This window comes from Salminus brasiliensis, chromosome 24, assembly GCF_030463535.1.
Source record: "Salminus brasiliensis chromosome 24, fSalBra1.hap2, whole genome shotgun sequence".
Classification (NCBI taxonomy): Eukaryota; Metazoa; Chordata; class Actinopteri; order Characiformes; family Bryconidae; genus Salminus; species Salminus brasiliensis.
This window is the reverse complement of record NC_132901.1, coordinates 3,430,167-3,452,666: the sequence shown is the minus strand read 5'-3', so window position 1 is coordinate 3,452,666 and position 22,500 is coordinate 3,430,167. Positions and strand designations below refer to the sequence as shown.

The 22,500-nt window shown below is 43.9% G+C and overlaps 2 protein-coding genes across 2 annotated transcripts; both read left to right on the top strand.

Moving 5' to 3' along the window:
* The first annotated feature begins 517 nt into the window (after positions 1–517).
* On the top strand, positions 518–1,263 carry LOC140546596 (thymosin beta-b). The gene is made up of 3 exons (XM_072669979.1): positions 518–567; positions 662–781; positions 1,133–1,263. Exons 2-3 carry the CDS (start codon positions 682–684, stop codon positions 1,162–1,164), a joined length of 132 nt encoding a protein of 43 aa, XP_072526080.1. The 5' UTR covers positions 518–567; positions 662–681; the 3' UTR covers positions 1,165–1,263.
* A 3,627-nt stretch (positions 1,264–4,890) lies between these two features.
* On the top strand, positions 4,891–18,419 carry melk (maternal embryonic leucine zipper kinase). Its single transcript, XM_072670223.1, has 16 exons — positions 4,891–4,976; positions 5,698–5,814; positions 6,115–6,258; positions 7,423–7,491; positions 7,695–7,787; positions 7,890–7,988; positions 8,082–8,150; positions 8,271–8,369; positions 9,908–9,994; positions 10,887–11,018; positions 12,104–12,259; positions 12,980–13,253; positions 15,586–15,676; positions 16,560–16,719; positions 16,898–17,001; positions 17,900–18,419. The coding sequence occupies exons 1-16, from the start codon at positions 4,956–4,958 to the stop codon at positions 18,075–18,077; spliced, it is 1,893 nt and encodes a 630-aa protein (XP_072526324.1). The 5' UTR covers positions 4,891–4,955; the 3' UTR covers positions 18,078–18,419.
* The last annotated feature ends 4,081 nt before the right edge of the window (positions 18,420–22,500 follow it).

Here is a 22,500-nt window from a genome sequence, read left to right as displayed (position 1 = left end):
GACCTATCTTGACCATCAAAGTCCAACTCTGAGACCATCTGAGATCCAGCGACCTGCTAGGCCTGGACTTATACGAGGGTCAACATCTCATACATGCTTACTTCTAGGAGAACAACTATGAGCTACTGAGGGTTGTGGTGTTGTGTTCATGCAGTTTTCGGCCTAAACGACACCGAATCCCACCAGTATCCATCCCACCAAAGCCCATCACTGTTGCCACCACATGCAGTTGTGGTTTCTCTATTTTTCCTGGACCTAGTCTACTCTAGAGATCTGAGGCCCACTGTTGGCCTCATGGGGCTCTTGTAGCACCCATTCAAGCAATGGACTGCTGAAAAGCACGCGCCAGGTCAACAAGCCCCACCTGAAACACCGCCTTAATGAGTTTACAAGGCCTGCCGCACTAATTTAGCCGAGCGCTTCTGATTGGATGATGCAGGCCTGAGGCTGGGCACTGTTTAGATTTAAATAAGCATTAGCCAGGGGGTTTGGTCTTGGAGTTTGGTGCTGGCTTTTAGCACAGTAAGCAGTGGAAACTGAGGTCAAGTCTGTGTTCAGTTCCAGCATGTAAGTGGTTTGTGGCCTTTTTTTTAGGGTTTTCCAGAGCTCTTTCCATCGTTGGGTGTTTGGTAATCAGGTCTCTTGTTGTGATCTCCTCCAGAAACCCTAGCCTCCTTCGCTATGGCTGACAAGCCTGACATCAGTGAGATCTCCCACTTCGATAAGAGCAAGCTGAAGAAGACTGAGACTCAGGAGAAGAATACTCTACCTACCAAAGAGAGTGAGTCGCCATGCTCGTTAGCTTTGACTAGAGTGCTTTGGGGTTAACCTAGGCTATTATCAGCTTAAAGGGTGAGGAGGCCTAGTTGTACACAGTTCTTTAGCTCTACTGCTAGTTTTCTGACATTGCAAATGTACAGGTGAAGGTTTGCTCAGGTTTTGGGGTGTAAATAGGGTGCTGTAGATGTTCTGACCAGCTTTGAGGCCCACCATGATCTGGAAAGGGTTGGTGTTCCAAGACCTTGATGAGTTTGGTGGCTAGCAATGGGCTTATGTAGCTTTTTCTCATTGTATATGGACCCTTAATCTGTGGCTGACTTGGAAAATGACAGTTTTTCTCTTTTCCACTTAGCAATTGAACAGGAGAAGCAAGGAGAGTCGTAGATGGCCTGCACCTGTTCATCACCAAGGACGAAACGGGGCTTCTGGACCGCTTTTCTCATCGACGCCATGGCTGCTCCAAGCCAGCCGTGCCGACTGTTTTTAAAAGGGTGGCGTCGAAGTTTGACGGAGGCCTACTATGAGCAAGACCTAGGCTGTCCAGCCTTGTGACGGGATCTGAATATGGGACTGGTGGTCCATGCCCTCTTACTGAACTTGGTGAAATAAAGCTCTTGCACCTGTGAGATCTTGTCCTTTGTGCTTTTTACATGGCCATGAGGTTTCAGGGTCTCTGCAGTTCTTCTGTGGGCTAGGAATTAAATTTATGTTCTTGAGGCTCTCAGATATGGTGTTATCTGGCCTCTGAGAACTTGTAGGTCAGTCATGGCCCAACTGAAGGCCTTCAGATTTGTGACTGGGTGCTAATGTTCTAGACACTTCAGAGCCGCTCTGGCCAGCCAAAACCAGAGACTAAAAATGACCTTGGGTATCTGCAGTGTTCTGCTAACCCCCAAATTTAGCCAAGGGTGCTTGCCAAGTATGAAGCCTTGTGGATTAATGCTATGAGGGATGTAAACTCAAGGTGGAGTAAAGGGTAGCTAGTGCAAATGAGGAGAAATGTGTCCCTTAAGCAAATGACTGAATTGAGTAGGAAATTATGTACAGCTCCATATTTCATTACGAATGACTGGTCCAGGTTTCATTTTGAATCTTGTGAGGCTGGACCTAGTTTTACCCCCTCGCCCCTCATTATACCAGTGTCTGCACCCAGGCCAGTAACATAATACTGGCCTGTATTATAAACAAAAAAAAAATGTATCCAACTTAAATCCCTCATTTTATAGCAGACCTATGATGGCTTTTTATTGGTAAGCCTTTTAAGTGGCTCAATAAATTCTTTTTATTTGCCTCAGAAAATCTGAACCCTGCTGATGCTCCAGACCAGCTTATTGCTGGTAGCTGTTTTTTTAGATGGTCAAGGTGGTGGAAAAGCTGCTCATCCAGTCAAAAAGTCCATTCCCCTTCTGTTGGTCAAGATCTTAAACTGGTCAACCAGCTTGACCAGCTCGAGCTGGCCAGGCTCAGGCTTGGATTTGCCAAAAAGGATAATTGGGTTCACAATAAAAGTCATAAAACGCTGCAAAATCTGAAAAATAATTAGATTTATTTGAACGATTTAATGAAACATTGTATATATGATTATAGAATACAAATATTACGATTTATTTGTTATAAACATTTGTATTATTTAGTTATTTATATTATAAATATATTATACATCGTATTACATATTTTTAAAGTTTTTTATTATTATTATTTTATTGTAAGTGCAAAAAATAAAATAAAAAAATACAGTAAGACGAATAAGAAGAGGCCGCTGTGAAAGTCGCAGGACTTTTGTTTTGGAAGGAAGCCGGAAGTCTGACGCGTCAAGTGGGAAATTCAAAATCTGCTCAGCGGCTGAGCTGGACGGGCTGTGTGTGTGTGTGTGTGTGTGTGTTTGATGGGAGCTCCCTTTACTGCTTTACCTTCCGAGAAAGTGAGGATAACCGGTCAGAAACTCTGACCAGCTGCTGATCGCGGAGACGAGCGGTGAGTGGCGCTGGCGGTGGGTAGCTGATCTCGGTCCGGTGCGGGTTTCAGCTCCGAGTAGCTGGAGATCCACGATCGCTCTGATCTGCTTAAAAAAAACATTTACTAAGTATTTTATTAATATAGGAATTACTCACCTGTATCAAACATGAGTTAGCTGGAGTTTCTGCCATTTTGATTGCGAGCAGACTTCTGTGTAGATGATAATATAGTGCTATGGTGTGTCCAAATATTTATGGACACCCACAATTCTCTTCGAATGGGTGCAGGCCTATCTACCTTATCTAGACCCTGTAGAGAGAAGTATTGCCAATAGAATAGCCTGACCCTCTGGAGCAGATATTGGCACTGTGCTGCCTAATGCCAGGCCAGGCCAGGCCCGGTGTGGGCTAGAGGGGTATGAGGCCCCCCCCCCCCCCAGCATTGAGCTGTGGAGCAGTGGGACTCTGGTGCTCCATCCAGTGCACACATGTGTTTATAAAAGGCTGTTCATGTTCTTTGCATAGTCCTTTAGTTTCTCTGCACGGTTTGTAAGCAAGCACCTATTCAGCCGGCCACCCCCTCCGTCACTGATGGGGACCATCACTGAGCTGGTGGTATTCGGGTGGTGGAGCATCATCAGCACTGGATACTGGGATGTAAAGCTTGTTGTGTGTTATACTTTTATTTATTTATTTTTTATTAATTATTAATTAATTTTGTTACCCAGCCCGTACAGAGAGAGAGAGAGAGAGAGAGAGAGGCAGACAGACAGACTGGAGAGAGAGAGAGAGAGAGAGGCAGACAGACAGACTGGAGAGAGAGAGAGAGAGAGAGAGAGAGAGGCAGACAGACAGACTGGAGAGAGAGAGAGAGAGAGAGGCAGACAGACAGACTGGAGAGAGAGAGAGAGAGAGAGACAGACAGACAGACAGACAGACAGACAGACAGACAGACTGGAGAGAGAGAGACAGACAGACACAGACTGGAGAGAGAGAGACAGACAGACAGGCAGACTGACTAGAGAGAGAGAGAGAGAGAGAGAGACAGATAGACTGGAGAGAGAGACAGGCAGACAGACTGGAGAGAGAGAGAGAGAGACACAGACAGACAGACTGGAGAGAGAGAGAGAGAGGCAGACAGATAGACTGGAGAGAGAGAGAGAGAGAGAGAGACACAGACAGACAGACACAGACTGGAGTGAGAGACAGACAGACACAGACTGGAGAGAGAGAGACAGACAGGCAGACTGACTAGAGAGAGAGAGAGAGAGAGAGACAGATAGACTGGAGAGAGAGACAGGCAGACAGACTGGAGAGAGAGAGAGAGAGACACAGACAGACACAGACTGGAGTGAGAGAGACAGACAGACACAGACTGGAGAGAGACAGACAGACAGGCAGACTGACTAGAGAGAGAGAGAGAGAGAGACAGATAGACTGGAGAGAGAGACAGGCAGGCAGACGAGAGAGAGAGAGAGAGAGAGAGAGAGAGAGACACACACACACACACACACACACAGGCAGACTAGAGAGAGAGAGAGACAGACAGGCAGGCAGGCAGACGAGAGACTGGAGAGAGAGAGACGGACAGAGTGGAGAGAGAGCGAGAGGGAGGCGCCAATTGTGCTCTCTCAGGCTCTGGCTGCTGATGGCTAGCAGCATGACCGGGACTCGAATAAGCGATCTTCTGGTCATAGCGTGACAACGACTGCACCTTATTCTGCCGGACCACCCCAGGGCCAGTAGCTCTGGGGACGAAGCTACCACTCATTTTTCGCCCATGGTTTCTATTAGTTGTCTTTTTTTTTCTAGAGTTTTGGTGATCTCGTGGCATCATCCTTACACTGATACAGGCAAATCTGTTGGACCCGCCTCCTGTCCTCAGAGTATTCTCAGTAGACCCATCAGTCAGGCTCTGATCTAGATCCCGAATGCCTGAGCATGTGTTGAGCGCTCTCTCGTGTCTTGCAGGTGGAAACTGTTTGCGAACATGCCTGTGGACAACGCCTCCGAGCTGCTCAAGTACTATGAAGTTTACGAAACCATTGGCTCAGGTAAACGATCTGAGCTCCTGTTGTACGAATGCGTGTGAGACAAAGGGAAGGTATTGGGTTTCTTTTGACGGGAACCCGTTTGTCCGCTTGAACCCCCGCAGGTGGTTTTGCTAAAGTCAAGCTGGGCAGGCACATTCTGACCGGCGAGAAAGTGGCCATCAAGATCATGGAGAAGAAAGACCTTGGGGTGAGTTGGAGGCAGACTCTCAGTGGGGGAACTGGGCCTTAGTCTGTGCCAAGAGGCTCTAGCTAACTTCTTAGGTCATCTAAATAACATCTAACAAGTTAGCGTTGTCTTAGTGGCTTAGTACTCTTACAGGGAGTTTTAGTGGTTTACTCTCTGCATTTGGCCATACCCCCTGTCCCACCCCTTTCCCAAGACAGCCAATGAGCTCTGTGGGCATTAATATACAAAATCATTCAGTCAATAGCATCAATTGAAGTCTTGCTGAAGGGCTCTTATTGATATAGTCTGGTGTTATAGACTGGGTGGGGAATCACACCCCAGTCAGCTGTTGTTACTCGCCGGCTCTGGTGGTCTCCCCGGACCACAAATTAGTCACCTTTCGTGTTTTAAGGTGGTGGGAACTTCAGGCTCCTGCAGATGGCTTTGCTTGAGGATGATCGGACTTTAGGGATTTTCATTCACAAGCCGTGAAACCTGAGCCCAGGCATCTTTGTGCAACGCCATCTGCTGGAACCTAAAATTACTTCCACCTTAAGTATGCAGCGGCACTAATTTGTTATGTCCAGGGCTTATATAAAATATTCCCATTCTTATATATATATATATATATATATATATATATATATATATTAAAAAAATTGTGTTTTTGTGGAATTCTCCTTCTTGGATAAACACCAGTATCAGAAATTGGCCAATTATTTACGGTCCTTGCTCTTTGTAGGATGACCTGCCTCGCGTGAAGACTGAGATCGAAGCCATGAAGAACCTCAGCCATCAGCACGTGTGCCGCCTTTACCACGTCATCGAGACGTCCAACAAGATCTACATGGTGCTCGAGGTAGACTCATACACCCTCACAGCTGGACGTCTAGACTTTCTTACATCGTTGCTTTCGCGCAAAGACCACTCTGGCCATTGTTCTTTACATTGTATCAGAATTTCTTGATGAATGGACCAATAGAAACGCTCCAAAATGCATGGAACCCCTCCTCCTGTGAAGGTGGTATTTATACCGATATGAGTTTTTTGCATGGCCGCATATATTTTGGTCATTAGCGTTAGTCTTTAGCCACGTCACATCGTTGATTAGTGTTGTCGTAGTCCATAGATTTACTTGTCCGCTCTGTTTCTGTTGCAGTACTGTCCCGGAGGAGAGCTGTTTGATTATATCGTAGCTAAAGACCGACTGTCTGAGGAGGAGACTCGGGTGTTCTTCCGCCAGATCGTTTCAGCTCTGGCCTACGTCCACAGCCAGGGATACGCCCACCGTGACCTAAAGCCAGTACGTCAACCAGCCAAAGAGCTCTGCTTTACCTTTACAGCATTTAGCATTTAGCGCTTCACTGTTCACTCAGAAAATACCCTTAGCTAGTTTGTATCGGCTAGAATCCAAAAGATCCCTCTAAGCTACTACAATACCACAATACCCAGCAGACGCTACACTGCACACTAAGTACTCTTGAAAGAGGAGGGTCTTCAGTCTGTGTTTTGAAGACAGCGAGCGACTCCCTATGGAAGTAAAAAAAAAAAAGCCTGGACGCTTGTTTTCCGTAGATCTTAAAGGATGGCGAGCTGAGCCGTAGTAGAAGCTCGATGGGCTTTAATGGACCTACACATACTAGGGTTGCAGCGATATACCGTTGTAAGGTATACCATTGTACAAAAATTGAGGGTTATTGGACAGATGTACATTTGCTTAATACCAGTACTGGGGAGAAAGGGCAAGCGAACAGAGAATCCCACCAATTTCTTACCATTTTTTAGAGTGTAAAAACCATTGCTCGAGTAATGGGGTAATTAATCTGATTAATCCATAATAAAAATCCTATAGATAACTTTTTTGGAGACACAGTTCCAATTTTTATTTATTTATTTATTTATTTATTTATTTTTTACATTTTGTCTTTTGTTCAACAGAAAAACTAGACAATTTGTGAAATTCCATATAATGTGATTACCATCAATATACTGTGATATTTTTGCACCCCTAATGTATATATTTGTGGCAAATGCTGCAGGATTTTGCAGACAGAGCTCTTTCCTCAGTTATTTTGAATGGAAAGGACCTGTTTTGGCAAGTAAAGAAAATGGAAAATCATCCCCATCATAACCCCATAAACCTTTCTGTAAAGTGATTGAGAGCTCATTCTCCACTAGCTAACTACCGTTTACTTCACCTTGAGTTCACATCTCTCTCGCAGTCCCGCTCAAGAAAGTTAATGTTCAAGCCAAATAGATCAGAGCAGGCTTTTAAAGCTAATTGATCCTTGCCAGCTTCTCGACAGGGTTGTATTACGCTTCCTAGGTGTTGAAATGAGGCGTTTCTGATCAATATATTGATCGTTCTGTCCAAACCGAACAATGATGGTGTTTGTGGGTGCAGCATGGATAGCTCAGGGGATCTCCGTATTGCGTATAACCTGGCTGTGTGTATCGTTACTCTTAGGAAAACTTGCTGATTGATGAGGATCACAACCTGAAGCTGATAGACTTCGGTCTTTGTGCCAAACCAAAGGTTTGTATTCATCCTTAAGTCTTGACCTTTTCTCCTATACTATAGTAGTAAGGAGTAATACTGTAATTTCAGGGATGCCATCAGTGCTCTTTTGTAGAAGAATGGAGGCTTGGGAAGAGAATGGAAAGCCGTTAGGTGTAGGCGCTCTTGAGATTTGGGATTTGAGCATGTTGCATGTGTTTGTGTATGTGTGTGTGTTGTAGGGTGGTCTGGGTTATGAGCTGATGACCTGCTGTGGAAGCCCAGCCTATGCAGCTCCAGAACTCATCCAGGGCAAGTCGTATATAGGTTCTGAGGTGAGACGGTTGGCGTGTTATCGGTGTTCTACGCTATCCTGACTCTGTTGGGTGTAACCTTCCACTGACCTGCATTGCCATTGTTTATTGGGTGTGTTCCAGGCAGATGTTTGGAGTATGGGCGTGCTGCTGTTCGCACTGTTATGTGGCTACCTCCCGTTCGATGACGATAACTGCATGGTCCTGTACAGAAAAATCACGGTAGGTTTTGGTGCTCAGCTGACTTGACGTCACTTGACTGGTTTGGGAGCTTTCATCGCTAGCATTGCCTCGTTTGTTTGTGCTTGTGTGCAGAAAGGCCATTACGACAACCCCCACTGGCTGTCTCCTGGCAGTATACTGCTGCTCAACCAGATGATGCAGGTATGTTTGAGGAGGTGATGATGAGAAGTGGTGTTCTTTTTTTTATTTTTTTCGTCTTTGAGAAACTGTGGGTAGTTTTTGCATGTATTTTTAATTGCAGTTCCCATGTGTGTCCTACAGGTGGAGCCAAAGAGACGTTTAACAGTGAGACAGCTGCTGGATCATGCGTGGGTGATGAAAGGCTACAGCAGTCCCGTGGAGTGGCACAGCACTCGCCCGGTAATACACACACTGGACATCACTGTCAATCAGCAGATCATCAGATCCCAAATAAAGAGGGGATCGTTATCAGCTGATGAACAGCATTAAGGGTCTCTGATTGGATCTGGCGGGGCAAAATAACGGGAGCAGGACATCCCTACAAACTAATAGAAGTACAGTTCGGGTCATCAAGCACTTGCTTTTCGGGTGGATTTTAAGAGGCGGGCCATTTGAGATGCTAAAGCTTGGTTGCGTTCGTCAGCCTATACATTAGCGGCTAGGCTAGCAGTCAGAATTGATTGACGCTGCAGGAATGCAGTGACCCTTCTTAATCTTTCAGGTTAAATTAATTCACGGTTGAGAGTTGTGGTCGTCTGCGTTACTCTTGAAGTTCTTTAGGCTTTAATAAAGCTTCCATTTCTTATGAGCTGTATTGATTTAATAATGGAGCTCAGTAGTGATGATGCATCACGCCGTTGAATGAGTGAGAGCGTCATTGCTGGAGCCCTTTATTGATTGCCACTGACCTTTCATACGCTTATTATTGATCGTGTCTGTTAGCCCGTTAGCATTCGCTATTGAAGTTGAATATGGCTTTTGTAATAAGGAGCTTTAGTAGCGTTAGGCAGTATAGCGCATATGCTGATATATCGTGATATTGGGTTTTGGGTTCAGCAGTATTTTAGTGATTATAGGTTGGTTATGATGATATAATTGCAGTAAATGGAGCTTGCACCTTTTGCTGGTGGTTGTTGTTGTTTGTTTTAGATGGCTGAAGATTCTCCCCAAGAGGGCGGTAATTAGTGCAGTTCTAGCTTTTTGGTGCTTCACATTAATAACACTGCGTGTCTTTGTAATGCATTTGTTTTATGTAAACTTTGGGAGCACCAATGCTCACCAGCACCTGAAAGTCACCTGTAATTTATATCTTTTTTTTTGAAGTCTTCATATTGTTTTAAAAATGGGTCATATAAATGTGTTTTTATTTATTTTATTTTATTTTTTTAACACTAGGACTGATTCTTGTCTCCTTTTAGGGGGAAGACAGATAATTGATTATGTTTTTTTCACACTATTTCTTCAGAACTGTGCTTCGATTGCTTTTTATTTTGAGGAAGTAAACAATTGTTTTTTTTTTTTTTTCTTTTTGTTGATTTTGACAGAAGTTCAGACCTCCACTCTGTACCACATGCGTACTGAACTCTCTGACTCTCTCTGAAATAACGTGAAAGTTTTAAAAATGCCCTAAACACTCCTCTGTAGGTGTATTTCATGTCCAGTTATTTGTAGTGGGTTTCTTTTTGTGTAATAATAAGAGAAATAATAAATTGTAAGACCTTGTTTCTAGTAAAGGATTTTAATTATTATTATTATTATTATTATTATTTGGTTCAAATATGTCTGTTTTTATAACGGGACCTGTTGTGTTTTTTGTTTGCTTTTTTTTTTCCCCCTTTTATCAAATAGTTGCAGAAGAAATCTGTAGCCTTTTGTATTTCAGTAAAGCCTGCAAAGAAATTCTATTAATTCTTAATGTGTGTGTGTTTGTGTTTCAGTTGGGTCATATAGATGAGGACTGCATCACTGAGATGGCTGTGGCCTTTAAGCGGTCCAAACAAAGCACCATCCAGCTCGTGTCGGAGGTACAATCGCATGCACAGAACAGTTTTCACTGTAGTGATGTAGTTGATGACGTTTAAATTAGAGACATGTTGATGCCATGATTAAACATAAAGTAAATATAAATGTGTAAATAATAAATATACTGTTTCTAAATAGTAGCAAAAACTTGTCTAGTTGATGACTTTGAAGGTTTTAAATGCAAGACATAAAATAATAAGTGTGTGTGTGTGTGTAGTGTAATTGCTATATGTGGCATATTTGGTAAAAGGCCAGTATTTCTGATTGGTCTGGCTGGTCATTTTTCATCTTTTCATAGTTTTGGTGTCTTTTTTTTTTTTTTTTTTTTTTTTTTTTTTCTTTCTTTTTTTTTTTTTTTGCGTCTAAAATAAAATGAAAAATAATAATCCCAAAAGGTGCTTGTTTATAATGCTACACCACACCTTGCCACATTATAACATAAGTGTCAGTTGTCTGAATTAACTCAAAATTGATTGGCTTACATGAAAGGCTATTGTTGGTGTCATGTAGCCTTATAAATAAATAAATATAAAAAAATTATTAATTTAAACATACAAAAACAATCAGTTTGGACTGTGGGAGGGGTGTAGTTTAAGCAGTTGATTGATATGGTAGTAGTTAATTAATATGGTAGACCACTGGGTGGCAGTAGAGTATAACTAAGCAGCTCATGCTGACGAACCAAAGCTCAACCTGTGGGCAGTCCAGTTTAAACTGCTCCCCAGTACACTTACCTCCTCCAGCAACCGCTCAGCAATTACCAGGGAGTCATTTTGCTGTTATTTTTTTTTATTTAAGTTACCAGTTACTAGATATTAGATTAGTGCGCTAGATCAGACGTACCCCTGGTGTCTAACATGCATGTGAAGGAATGAACTGTGTGTGTTTGCCTAGTGGAAGTACGACCAGACCACAGCTACGTATCTGTTACTGCTGGCTAAGAAGCAGCGCGGCAGGCCGGTGCGGCTCAGAGTGGAGATGCCAACACAACAAGACCCCAGCTGTTCTCCTCTGCAAGATATACAGGTAACATCACCCCATTAACTGTCACCCAACCGAGTTTAGTGTCCATCTTCAAATTACATCACAAGTGGCAATCATCAGGGTCCAAGCACTACGTGGCATTTCAGAGCCAGTGGCCCGCATGCCTCTGCCAGTATGCAGATATTACTACTTATTATTACCCGTAGGTTGGGGGGGGGGGGGGGTGGAATTGGGGGATTGTTGTAGTTTAGGAAAGAAAGTATAATAAGTCAATTTAAATTTATACAATTTAAACATGTTATATTTGTTGTGGCCACAAAATATAACTGTATAAAATCTCCTATAAAAATGCTGCATAGTCCAGAACCAATTTGAATATTGAAGTATCTGTCCGAAAAGGATGAAATGTTACATATAAGATAACTAATAGAATACACATTTTTACGTTTTGCTAAATTTATAATGTTTGATTGTTTGATTATTAAGAAAAATAAATAATAATTAATAATTACTTTTATTTATTATTCTTTAATTCTCTGCACTTTTCCCCTGAAGGGCTACAGATCAGAATTGCTATGTTTAAGGACGTCTTGCTTTGTTTTAAAACAATTCAGATTTTTTTTATATAAATATATATATATAATTTCATGGTTTTATTAGCATTAGACTGATATTTGCTAATACTCTAATGAAGCGGAGTATTAAAGCTACGTTTACCCAAAGTTTGTTGAAAGCACATATTGAAACCCCCGAGTGATCTGAACGCTGACATCAAAACAAGGGTGTGTGTGGTCTTTGGCGTCATTCCAAAGGTGGCACGGTCACTGATGTTAAATCAAATATTGATCTTTTATTTATAATAAAAAAAAAAATCTGTTTACTTTTAATATGATGTTTTTGCAAACCTGCCAAAAAAAAAAAAACCCTCCTCGGCTCGGCGAAGCTCGGCCTTGCAGCGCTGTTCCTGCTCGCTGGCGTTTAGGCGTACGGCCTCGTTGTATCGTCAGCTCGTCTTGCTGAGGAATCGTGTTGGTTCGTCAGCACAGGTTCACAACAGCCAGACATCAGCGATCCACCGCTTTCAGTAGTTTACCGCTCACTGATTTTCAAGTGCTGTGTGTTCACAGTTGAGGAGGCTGCATTTTAATGACTATGAAGATGAGGACGTGGATGATGGTGGGCTGCGGGGCTCCATGATTTTCCCTGCAGATTGCTACGACGATGACAACGCTTGGATCCCCCTAGTGCCCAGGAACGCACAGACCACGTACACGCCTTGCACGGTTAGGAAACTGACTCCCATTATCTGTCTCTCCCTCCATCCCTCCCTCCATCCCTTTTTGTTACCCTGATTAACAACGCCCCCGACACTAGTAAAGGTGAGCTACACCTCTTCTTCTTTTCTAACTGCCACCGATGTGACGTCACCAGGCAACAGTGACGGCCAGCGCCGCACTAGAGTGACATGGGTGCCAAGGCCCCGGCTGCCGATAGCTAGCAGCATGATCAAGATTCGAACCAGCGATCCTCTGGTCACAGTGATGGCGCCTCAGTCCGCTGGACCACCCAGGGCCCTAAAAATGATGAAATTTTATATGAAATTCCTTGAAATGGGAATTCTGCCAATTTGATGATGACTCTAATTTTGCACCTCAGCAGCTAGAGCCACTATTCGCCCCACCGCTGGGTGTTGTGCTATTTTATTGGCCAATCAGCCCCAAGATAATGTACACAAAAGCTTTCTCATGGCAAGTGATGAAGGTTCATGTCTGTGAATGAACACTTGTAGCAACACGACAGGTGACTAATATTTCTTTTGTTCTGACGCTCGTTGATTTTCATGCAGTGTGGTCTGCTGAGAGAGCTGAGCGTCTGATTACATTGCAAGTGGCAATCACTGGGGTCCAAGCACTGCTTGATTTTGTATAGCTGTTGAACTTGCCAGAGTTTTCATGTTAAAATCACTGAAGTTCATCACGCTCACGCTTTTATCATACTTTCAGAAACCTCCCTGTCAATCGTCTGACAAGAGGCGGGCCGAGGTAGGCCAGTCCCCCGCCAGCGACCAAGGGAAGCCACGCCCACGCAACAGTGAGAAACGCGAGCGCACCAGAGAAAACAAGGAGAATCTGGTGGTGCCGGGACGGGACGGGGGAGGTTTTGCTCTCCCTGCTCCCGTAACTCCGGTGGCGGGCAGGAGAGGGCGACCGAACAAAACGGCTCATACGACGCCCATAAACAACAACAACGTCATAAATATGATGGAAACGCCAAAAGGTGAGCGGCAAAGACCTGAATCTCGCTTTTTTAGTTCAAAGGTGGGAGCGTTTAGTTTAGTGGTGTTGCTAAAGCATGAGGAGTCACTGGTCAACTCACAAGTACCTGCACACGTTGGATTGGAGATCTCCGTTCCTCTCGACTTGGTTTGAACTGCTTTGAGAGTTTAAGTGGCCTCAGATTACATTGAAAGTGGCAACCATCGGGGGCCCAAGCACCGAGCACCATTATGGAGCCGGTACAGTCGTCTTTTTTGGCTGTGAGTTGAATTTACGTAGTTGTTTAAACTAAATTCCTCTGTGGTTAGCCCTGTATTTTAATTCTGAGAACTTTACAGGTGTTTGCTTCCGTGTCTGATTGATATGAGCAAAAATTGCCCCCCAAAAAGTATCACTGAAATGAAAAATGAATATTTATAGAAATATAGTTGTTTTGAAAATGCACTCATTTACTCTCTTCTCTAACTAATTTTCATTGCATGACCCTCTCATTGACACTCTATGCTGGTCACACCACTGTTAACTCTATTTTCTCTTACTCACTCTTACACACACACACACACACACACACACACTCCAGCCTCCCTCTGCAGTAATCTCATTTAGCCGAGGAATCGTATTTTCGAAATTTACCTCATTGTGCCGCTTGTCATAATTATCATTCTAATCTTGAGGCGCTCAGGAGTTTTCCAATTACGAGGGGAGGAAGAAAAGCTGCAAAATGGAAAGAAGAAGAAAAAAAATCGCACAACAAAAGCAATTAGGTTGTTTTATCAGCGAGAGTGGTAATATGAAATGACTGGTTATTAATACGGGGTGTGAGATATCGGCTCTCCTGAGATGTTGCGTTCCCCACGCTCGCTCTCAAACGCGTTTAACTACGTCCTTTCAAACGCACACATCTGCCGTCTAATTTAATTAGCCTCTTTGGCTAATGGCCAGCAATTCAATCAGTCATCGGTCAGTTTTCTAGTGTGTGTGTATACAGTGTCTAACTATACTTTTATAATAGGGGGCGGGGTGGGGGGGGTGATACTCAATTTAGTGGAATACTGTGGCGTGAGTCATAAATAAGCATTCAAATGTGTTTTGTGTTCCCATTCTAATGTTGATTATAATAATAATAATAATAATAATAAAGTGCCGATATGATGGCTGATTATTAACACCATACTTACCAGTACCGATATTGGTGGTATTGTAAAGTTATATTGTTAAGAAATGCATTTCAAAGAGAAATTCTGTATTTTTATGGCGTCTGGATGTAATAGCCGCACTACTTTTTTTGTTAAGGTGGAAAAGGAACTTTTAATAGGGAGAAGCCAGCAAATAAAGGGCCGCTTCACTCTAATGCCTGTAATGACAAATACATGCACCTTTTACCTTTACCTTTTTAATATAATTCAGATCAGGGTTTTTTCATTAATAATGTACATTTTGAAGTAAGTGAAGTTTACTTTGAATTCGCCTGTGTGTAATGAGCTAGATAATCCACATATATAATTTCACTTCATACAGAGAGTTTAACCCAAAAATGTATGTATGTGTATGTATGTCTGTCTATTTATCTATTCGCTGGTGTGGGTTTTCTTCCTTTCTAGCTTCCTAGCCCCCCCCTTGTGGAGAATTTATTTATTTATTTATGTATTCATTTATTTATTTATAATTAGAAATAAATTATATATATATATATATATATATATATATATATATATATTTTTTTTTTTTTCCATAGATATTTTTTATTCATATTCTTTCTTCTTTTATATATATATAAAAGAAGTGTGTGTTTAGGATGAACGTTGATGTTGATGATTGATGTACAAGCAGCAGAAAGTCCGATCTGGCTGTTCAGACTGAGTCGCGCTGCCGCGTATCGGATTTCAACACCACATATGAAAGTAGCCCAGATCAATTAGAAAGTTGAATAGAAAGTGACTCTCGTGTGTTTGTGTGTTTGTGTGTTTGTGTTTGTGTGTGTGTGTGTGTGTGTGTGTGTGTGTGTGTGTGTGTGTGTGTCTGGGGATTTCTCTCCGCTCTATTTCCCAACATTCGGTGTCCACCTCGTTACTGTCACATACTCCCTCCTCTCGCACTGAAACGGACAGGAACTCACTAGGGAGTGTGTGTGTGTGTGTGTGCGCGTGTGTGAGAGAGAGAGAGAGAGAGAGAGAGAGAGAGGGAGATAGAGAAAGTGAAAGAGAGGGACAAATCCCGAGGTGCTACTGACAGGTGTATATGTCACTTTTCCCACTGCTGGCTGTTGCGTGTAGCATGTAGTGACACATGTTTGGCCTGTGTGTGTGTGTGTGTGTGTGTGTGTGTGTGTGTAGAATCGTCCCGCCGGAGGGCAGCGGAGCAGCAGCCACAGCAGAGCGGTCAGCAGGGAGGACTGGAGATCCTGGCCTTCAGTCCAGAAAGAAGGTACTCTTGGAGAAAGGAGCCGCTGAGTCGGGAGCCTTCATCCTCTACAGTAGCTTTCAGACTGGAGGGGGGCTAGTGCACGTCCTGGACCGGGGGAGTCTTGGTATACGTGCTAGAGATGGGAGTAACTACTCTATTTACATCACATAGGATGGCCCTCCTCCTTCCACCATCACTCGATGGTAAGATGGTGCAGGTGGGACGCCTGTTTGCGTTCGCAGCCGAAGTGAATCTAAGCGATGCAGTTTGCTGGCTTTTGCACCAGCCTTCACCCTTCCCAGCGTTGGAAGCACGGGAACGATGGTCGCTGTAATGTCAGAGCTCACCTCCGTTAACTTCGACCACTAGAGTGAAGCGCGGAGTGGCCAGTAGAGGCATTCGTGAGTTCTTAAGGGCTTAAAAGTGGGATTTCCTTCAGATCGAAGATGGGTTCAGTTGGGGTTCCCACGCATTCTGGATATTTCGAGACTCCTGGGAAATGAAAAACTGCAAAAGATGTCCATGAAATATTACAGAGATCTTAAAATTGCCTATTTTACCTGTTTAAGTGTTAAATATTGCGCATTGTCATGTCATGCTGACAGTGTGGTAAACCACCACCATGTTTGACAGGTAGCGTTAGAAATTGAGGTAATTTCTCATTACACCCCTTTGTCATCGTTGAATAGAAGGATGTCTTGCTAGCTAGCATCAGTCAGTCTTATTAAGTCTAGCCTCGGGTCATTTGCTCTGCTTTGGTAAATTTGCTCCTTTACTTAACTTGACCGAAACGTCTGTCCATCTCCAAGGACCGCTGTAATGCCAATGAGCTGTACATATGAGGCGGGGGGGGGGGGGGGGGTCAGCCGTCTGAACGAGACTACATTTCCCATGTCCCACTCAGGTCCCGCTCTCTGGACATGGCGGGTTGCCAGGTTGACAGCGGGCAGAAGCGTAAAGCAGGGAAAGTGTTTGGCAGTCTGGAGAGAGGTCTGGACAAAGTCATCACCATGCTGACCCCGAACAAGAAGAGAGGCTTACGGGACGGCCCACGCAGGATAAAGGTCAGATTTCGGCGCCACTCTGCCGCTATTCCATCCTCTTCTCTTTTTCTCTTTCCATCTTCACTTTCAGCATGAAAGCATTTAGATATCAAATTAAATTTGATGTTTTTTTAATGAACCCTTTTGATTTCTTTTTAAAAACTTTAATAAAGTAAAGTAACCATATGAAATAATCCAGGCGCAGTACAACGTCACGTTGACCAGCCAGACCAGCGCAGACCAGGTGCTGAACCAGATCCTCAAAGTTCTGCCAGAGAAGAATGTGGACTTTGTGCAGAAAGGGTGAGTAGAACAGGTTCTAAAAGGACCTTTCCTGAAGCCTCGTGTAGGCTACAGTACGTTCTACGAGACCCGTTCCTATACTCCTTCATTAAAATTAAAAAAAGTTGTTTTGGTGATGCAGTGGCCGAGGATGCATGTGCTAACCTAAAGGAAATTGTACAGAATTGTCCTGAACTTTTGTTCAGTACGATGTAGAACCCTGTCAAAGAGGGTAATTTAACCAGTGTGGGTGAGGTTTGTACTAATGCCTGAAGATGGTGACAGCTATGAAAGTCCAAATCTAGCCCTAGTTCACAGAAAACAGCCCAACATCAGAGTAATGTTGGCCTACGCAGCATTTTACAGGCTTCAAATACAAGATTTCTACTGAGTCTCTGAATACAATCCAATTCTTTCCTGATGAATCAGAATCTTGAGGATGATGGCTTTGCGGTTAAAGATGCATCCAGTAGGTGGCAGCAATGTATTGATACATTTTGATGTGATGGCGCAAATGAACTGAAATCAGCCGCGAACATATTCACATATTAACGCATTCGGGCTGCGGTGGTCAGTATTTAGTGATGAAATTAGTTTTATTTATTAGGCTACATTGTCAAATACCTCTCCAAATGCTAACCAAACGAGCAAGGATACAAATGAAGCAGGCCAGACCTAAGACAGTTCTTATGTCCTGGCCAACATCACTTAAAAAGTGACCTCTACCCACCCGGAGAGAGCACAGCCAGTCGTGCTCTCTCTGACTCTGGCCGCTGATGGCAAAGCGGCACGGCTCAGGATTCGAACCTGTGAACTCCAGGGCCATGGTGCTAGTGCATTACAAGTCCCAGCCACCCTACAGTCTTTAAGTGTCCTTGTCCTGCAGTTTATCAGTGTTTTCCTGCGCTCCGTCTCTCAGGTATACTCTGAAGTGTCGTACGAAGTCGGACTTTGGGAAGGTGACGATGCAGTTTGAGCTGGAGGTGTGCATGCTGCAGAAGCCGGAGGTGGTGGGCGTCCGACGCCAGCGGCTTAAAGGAGACGCCTGGGTGTACAAACACCTCGTGGAAGACATCCTGTCCACCAGCCGAATCTAACCACCTCCCCTTAATTCCTGTACTTGACTCCTTGTCCATTCGGGATTGCCACTTTATCGCCGGCATTCAGCTCCTCCGTTCTTCCTGCCCACTTCAGTTGTTGATGCTGTTTCTTTATCTGTGTAGATCGTTTACATCGCTTAGAAGCGGAACGGAGTTAATGTAGAATTATTAATCCTGTTTATCGACAGATATGAAATGCGCACTTTTACTTTTTGCTATTCCGATACCTTCTGCAGGTAGTGTAAATATGGAAAGCATCACCGTGCAAGGCCTTTTAAAAGCCCATATACTTTATGATGCTTTTTGTTTTTTTTTTTAAGCTAAGATGTAAACATAATAATCTGACAACTTTAACCAACTCTATTCGTTTGTCTTTTGTCCTTCTTGTTTGTTTGTTTGTTTGTTTGTCTCTGTCTTTTTCTGTTTGTTTTAAAATAGTATTATTCCTTTACCTTTACCTCGCACCCCTCACAAAACATAACAGTGCTTTGAAAGGTTCTTTGAGCGAGAACCTAGAAAACTGGTTCCATAAAGAACCATGTTTGTAATACAGGTCTGCAGACCCTTCACTTCATGTAAAGGTCCTTCACCAGTTTGAGGGTTCTTCACTATCAGTTCTGTTACAGTTATGGTTCTTGATGGAACTCAAAGTGGTTCTTCTGTGGCATCGCTCAAACAACCCTTTAAAGCACCTTTATTTTTAAGAGTGCTTCTGTTTATTTGTGTGTGTGTGTGTGTGTGTGTGTGTGTGTGTGTGTGTGTGTGTGTGTGTACAGCTTATTTTTATTTTAACAATTTGATGCATAGGAAAATAAAGCAGTTTATGACAAATAACTGTTTGGCATCCTTTTATTCAGTAGATTAAATTGTCCTATTAAAATTTGTGATATTATGCGGTGATATATAATTCTCATAAAGTCCAGCTAGGTTTACAGTACAGTGCATCTACATTCAAGCTCCCCGGCCAAACAGAAAGGAGTTATCAAGCGTGTTGAAGGTGGGAGTAACTTCAGGCCCCTGCAGAGGGCGCTGACTCAGAGGCTGATTTGGCTAAAATACCTGCGGGGTGTGTGACGGGGCTCATACTTTGAGAAGAGTTGATCCTGTGCAGTGCAGTGAGTGTCTGGATGTGTGGATGCTAATGATTGGCTAAAAGGAGTGATTGCCTCTGGGTGTGGCAAAGACCATAGTGTGAAGGAAGGAGCTGAATCTGCAGGTGTATGGATGCGTATGGTCATACGGGTCTACCAGCAGTTGCTAATCCATGCTAAGTTCAGGCTGATCACAGCGGCATGAAAACTTTGAGCTGGAGATTCTGTTGGAAGATTTTGAGCTCCCAGTTGTTGTTTTACTTTGGAATTTTAAGGAATACCAGTAGGGAATCAAAATGATTTTCTCACCAGGCTCATTAAGCTAGGCTAACGGCAGTTAAGTGGGGCTGAGAATTCTAGAAAAATTCCCAGCTGGAAAATTCCAAACTCCTAGTTTTCATGAATGCAGTAAAAATATCCTTCCTTCTGGAATGGTCGGGAATGTGAGAGAGGAATCAAATAGAATTCTCTCGCCCGGCTAAGCTAGGCTAAGGGTGAATAAGGCTAATACATGATAGCTAGCAAAAGCACATCGCAAGATCCAAGTGCAAATGAGGATAAAGTAGGCCGAGTAGAGACTGAGAAAAGGCGCGAGAGTGAGCGAGAGAGGGTGGAGGAAAAAAAAAAAAAAAGGTAAAAGGAGAGATGAGCGCTAATGACAGCTAGCGTCTGTTCCCACAGCTGGCCCTTACCCCCTCCTTCTAAAAAACTCAGCAGGGGCCATTACCAGTAGGAGGGCGAGTTCACCCCCTATATTACCACTTCAGCCCCCCCCCATTAACCATCCACCCCACAGATAAACACGCCGCTAGCCCATTCTGCGCTAACCGGGCTAGCCCGGCTATCTGTCATTCTAATAGCCGTTGTTATGCTGATATGCACAGTAGGAGTGACATCGAGGTGGATCTCACTTCCATCACTCTCCAAACTGCCGGGTATAGGCTACGATCCCCCACGTAGACCTAACCAACCCAGACTGAACCCTGCAGGAGCTCCGACGCGCCTCCGACAGGCCACATACACAGCAAGGACGATTTCTCTGGCTGTGCAATTAAGAGCCGGACTGAAGTCCGTCTGACGAGGCTGGGTTTGGTTGGCTCTTGGTTACGGGTCGTAGACAGTATTGATCCCAGCCCTGAAACGACTCCATTAAGTCACTGATCTGTCTGTCTTTATGTTAAGCATCAGGGCCAGTTATACGTTGTGGGACACCCCGTCAAACCAAAAAGAAATGTCTTTTTGGGCATATTTAAACATCTGGATCTTTGATCTTCATCAGAACATCAGCTGCAGATGACCAGAACATGGTTGGAGAGGATTCTTCTGGAGGAGTCTGTCTTGTTTAAACCTGGTCTGATCTTGATGAGGTTGAAGTGAGGGGTGAAGAAGATCACCATGGCCAGATCCAGAGAGCTCTCTGAGGCCTTCAGACAGAAGGTTGTCGCTGCAGAGGAGTCTGGGAAGGGTTTTAAAAAGGTTTCAGAACTATTAGAAATCAGGCATGGACCACTGTCCACTAATTAATGCACAAGTGGAGAACATTAAAAACAACTGTGAACATGGACAGATCAGGACGTCCGAGCAAGTTCAGTCCAACATCACGGTAGCAGAAAGTTCTCACCATAGTTGATGCCCATGTTTAGCGTCTACCATTAGAAAGAGAGCAACCCATCAAGGTAAGACTGCAGTTCTCCAGAGAACACCTAGACTAGACCAGGACTTCTGGACTTCTACATCAATATTTGAGCTCCAAAACCTTACCATACCAACTGAAGCACGGAGGTGGAGGTGTCCTGGTTGGGGGCTGCTTTGCTGCTGAATCTACTATGAGCTCTTTATTGTATCTGAGGGTGCTCGAGGAAAATCTGAGACCATCTGTCTTAAAACTGAGGCTGGAGGTCAGGACCATGCAACATGACGATGACCCAAAACATTCCAGTACATCCACCAAGGAACGACTCCATCCTGTTGAGAAGCTGTGGGTTGATTTGGAACAGGCTGTGCAAGAAAGCCCTCAAACATGTCTCAGCTGAAAGAATTCTGCATGGAGGAGCGGGAAAAGCTTTCTCCCAGCCGATGTCAGAGACTGGTAGACGGTTATGGGGAATGCCTAATTGAGGGTATTTCAGCCAAAGGGAAAAATACTTGCTACAATACAGCACAGGGTGTCCTAACGTTTTCCCTTAGTAGGGATAAGAATCTTTGTTTTCCTTGTTAAATAACTTAAATTTTTGTTATTGTTTTTGCAAAAGTGGTGCAATATTTTTTTAACTACATTTAAACAAAATTTCATTGGATGTCCCAATTTTTGTCACAAAAAAATTAGGAAAATATGGTTTTCTGTGAGTTTGGAATTAGCGACTTCAAGGTATTTAAGAAAGTTATGTAGCTTAACTTTTGCTTTTCCCACTTAAAACTGTTCATGGAACGGCAGCAGAGGTCAGGAAAAAATACACGCTCAGACCGAATTGCTTTTAGCCTAGCTTAGCCTAGAAATTTGGCGCCCTCTCCAGGAGGTATTCCTGCCTTGCACCCAATGCTTCCAGGTAGGCCCTGGTCAGGGTCGTGGTCCAGCAGATAAGTAGGTGGATAGACGAGTGGATGGATGGTGGGAAGTATTGTACTTTGTCAGGATTCCCTCTCCTTTTGGAACTGCAGCTACGAGGCTAACACAGTTAGCCAGCAAATTAGCATTGCAAGCCTGTACGACATCGTATTTAAAAAAAAATAGGCTGATAAATTTGTGATAATATATGACTCCTTTCCGAAGCCTTGAGTCGGGGCAGAGGACGTTTAGGCCCTGTGAACGCAACACACGAAGGCTGCGCTAACGCTAAACTAAATTTGACGAGATAAACCGCTGCTCAGCTGTCAGTTCTGGCTTGTTTTTTCCCCCTGATCAAAAGTAGGAGCTGGTTTTTCCCTCCGCTCGCGCCTTCGATTTCGCTTCAGCCGCGAGACTTCACTCGCCAATTACCAGCCACCGCTTTAACACACTTCCCCCGCTGACACGAGCCGCTCATTCATTAAGAGATAGAGCCGTAGTCCTGGATGTGGACCCGTACACACACACTCACACACACACACATGCTGAGCTAATGGGGACGTAGGCCTGCAGTAGATGAGAGCGGATGTTGTCTGGCCGCTTTGTTTCGTTAGCACGCCGTCGTTATGTTCTGTGTTCGTGTGGTTCCAGTGGTTGAGGAACAAATGAAGAGCTTCACTCTGACAGGATTCCTTTGGCCGAGCTGGGAAAGGAGAGGCGCTATCAGCAGCGGTGGCTAGCTGATGCTAAAGGACTTGTGGACAGCTGTACATTTGTGCGTTTA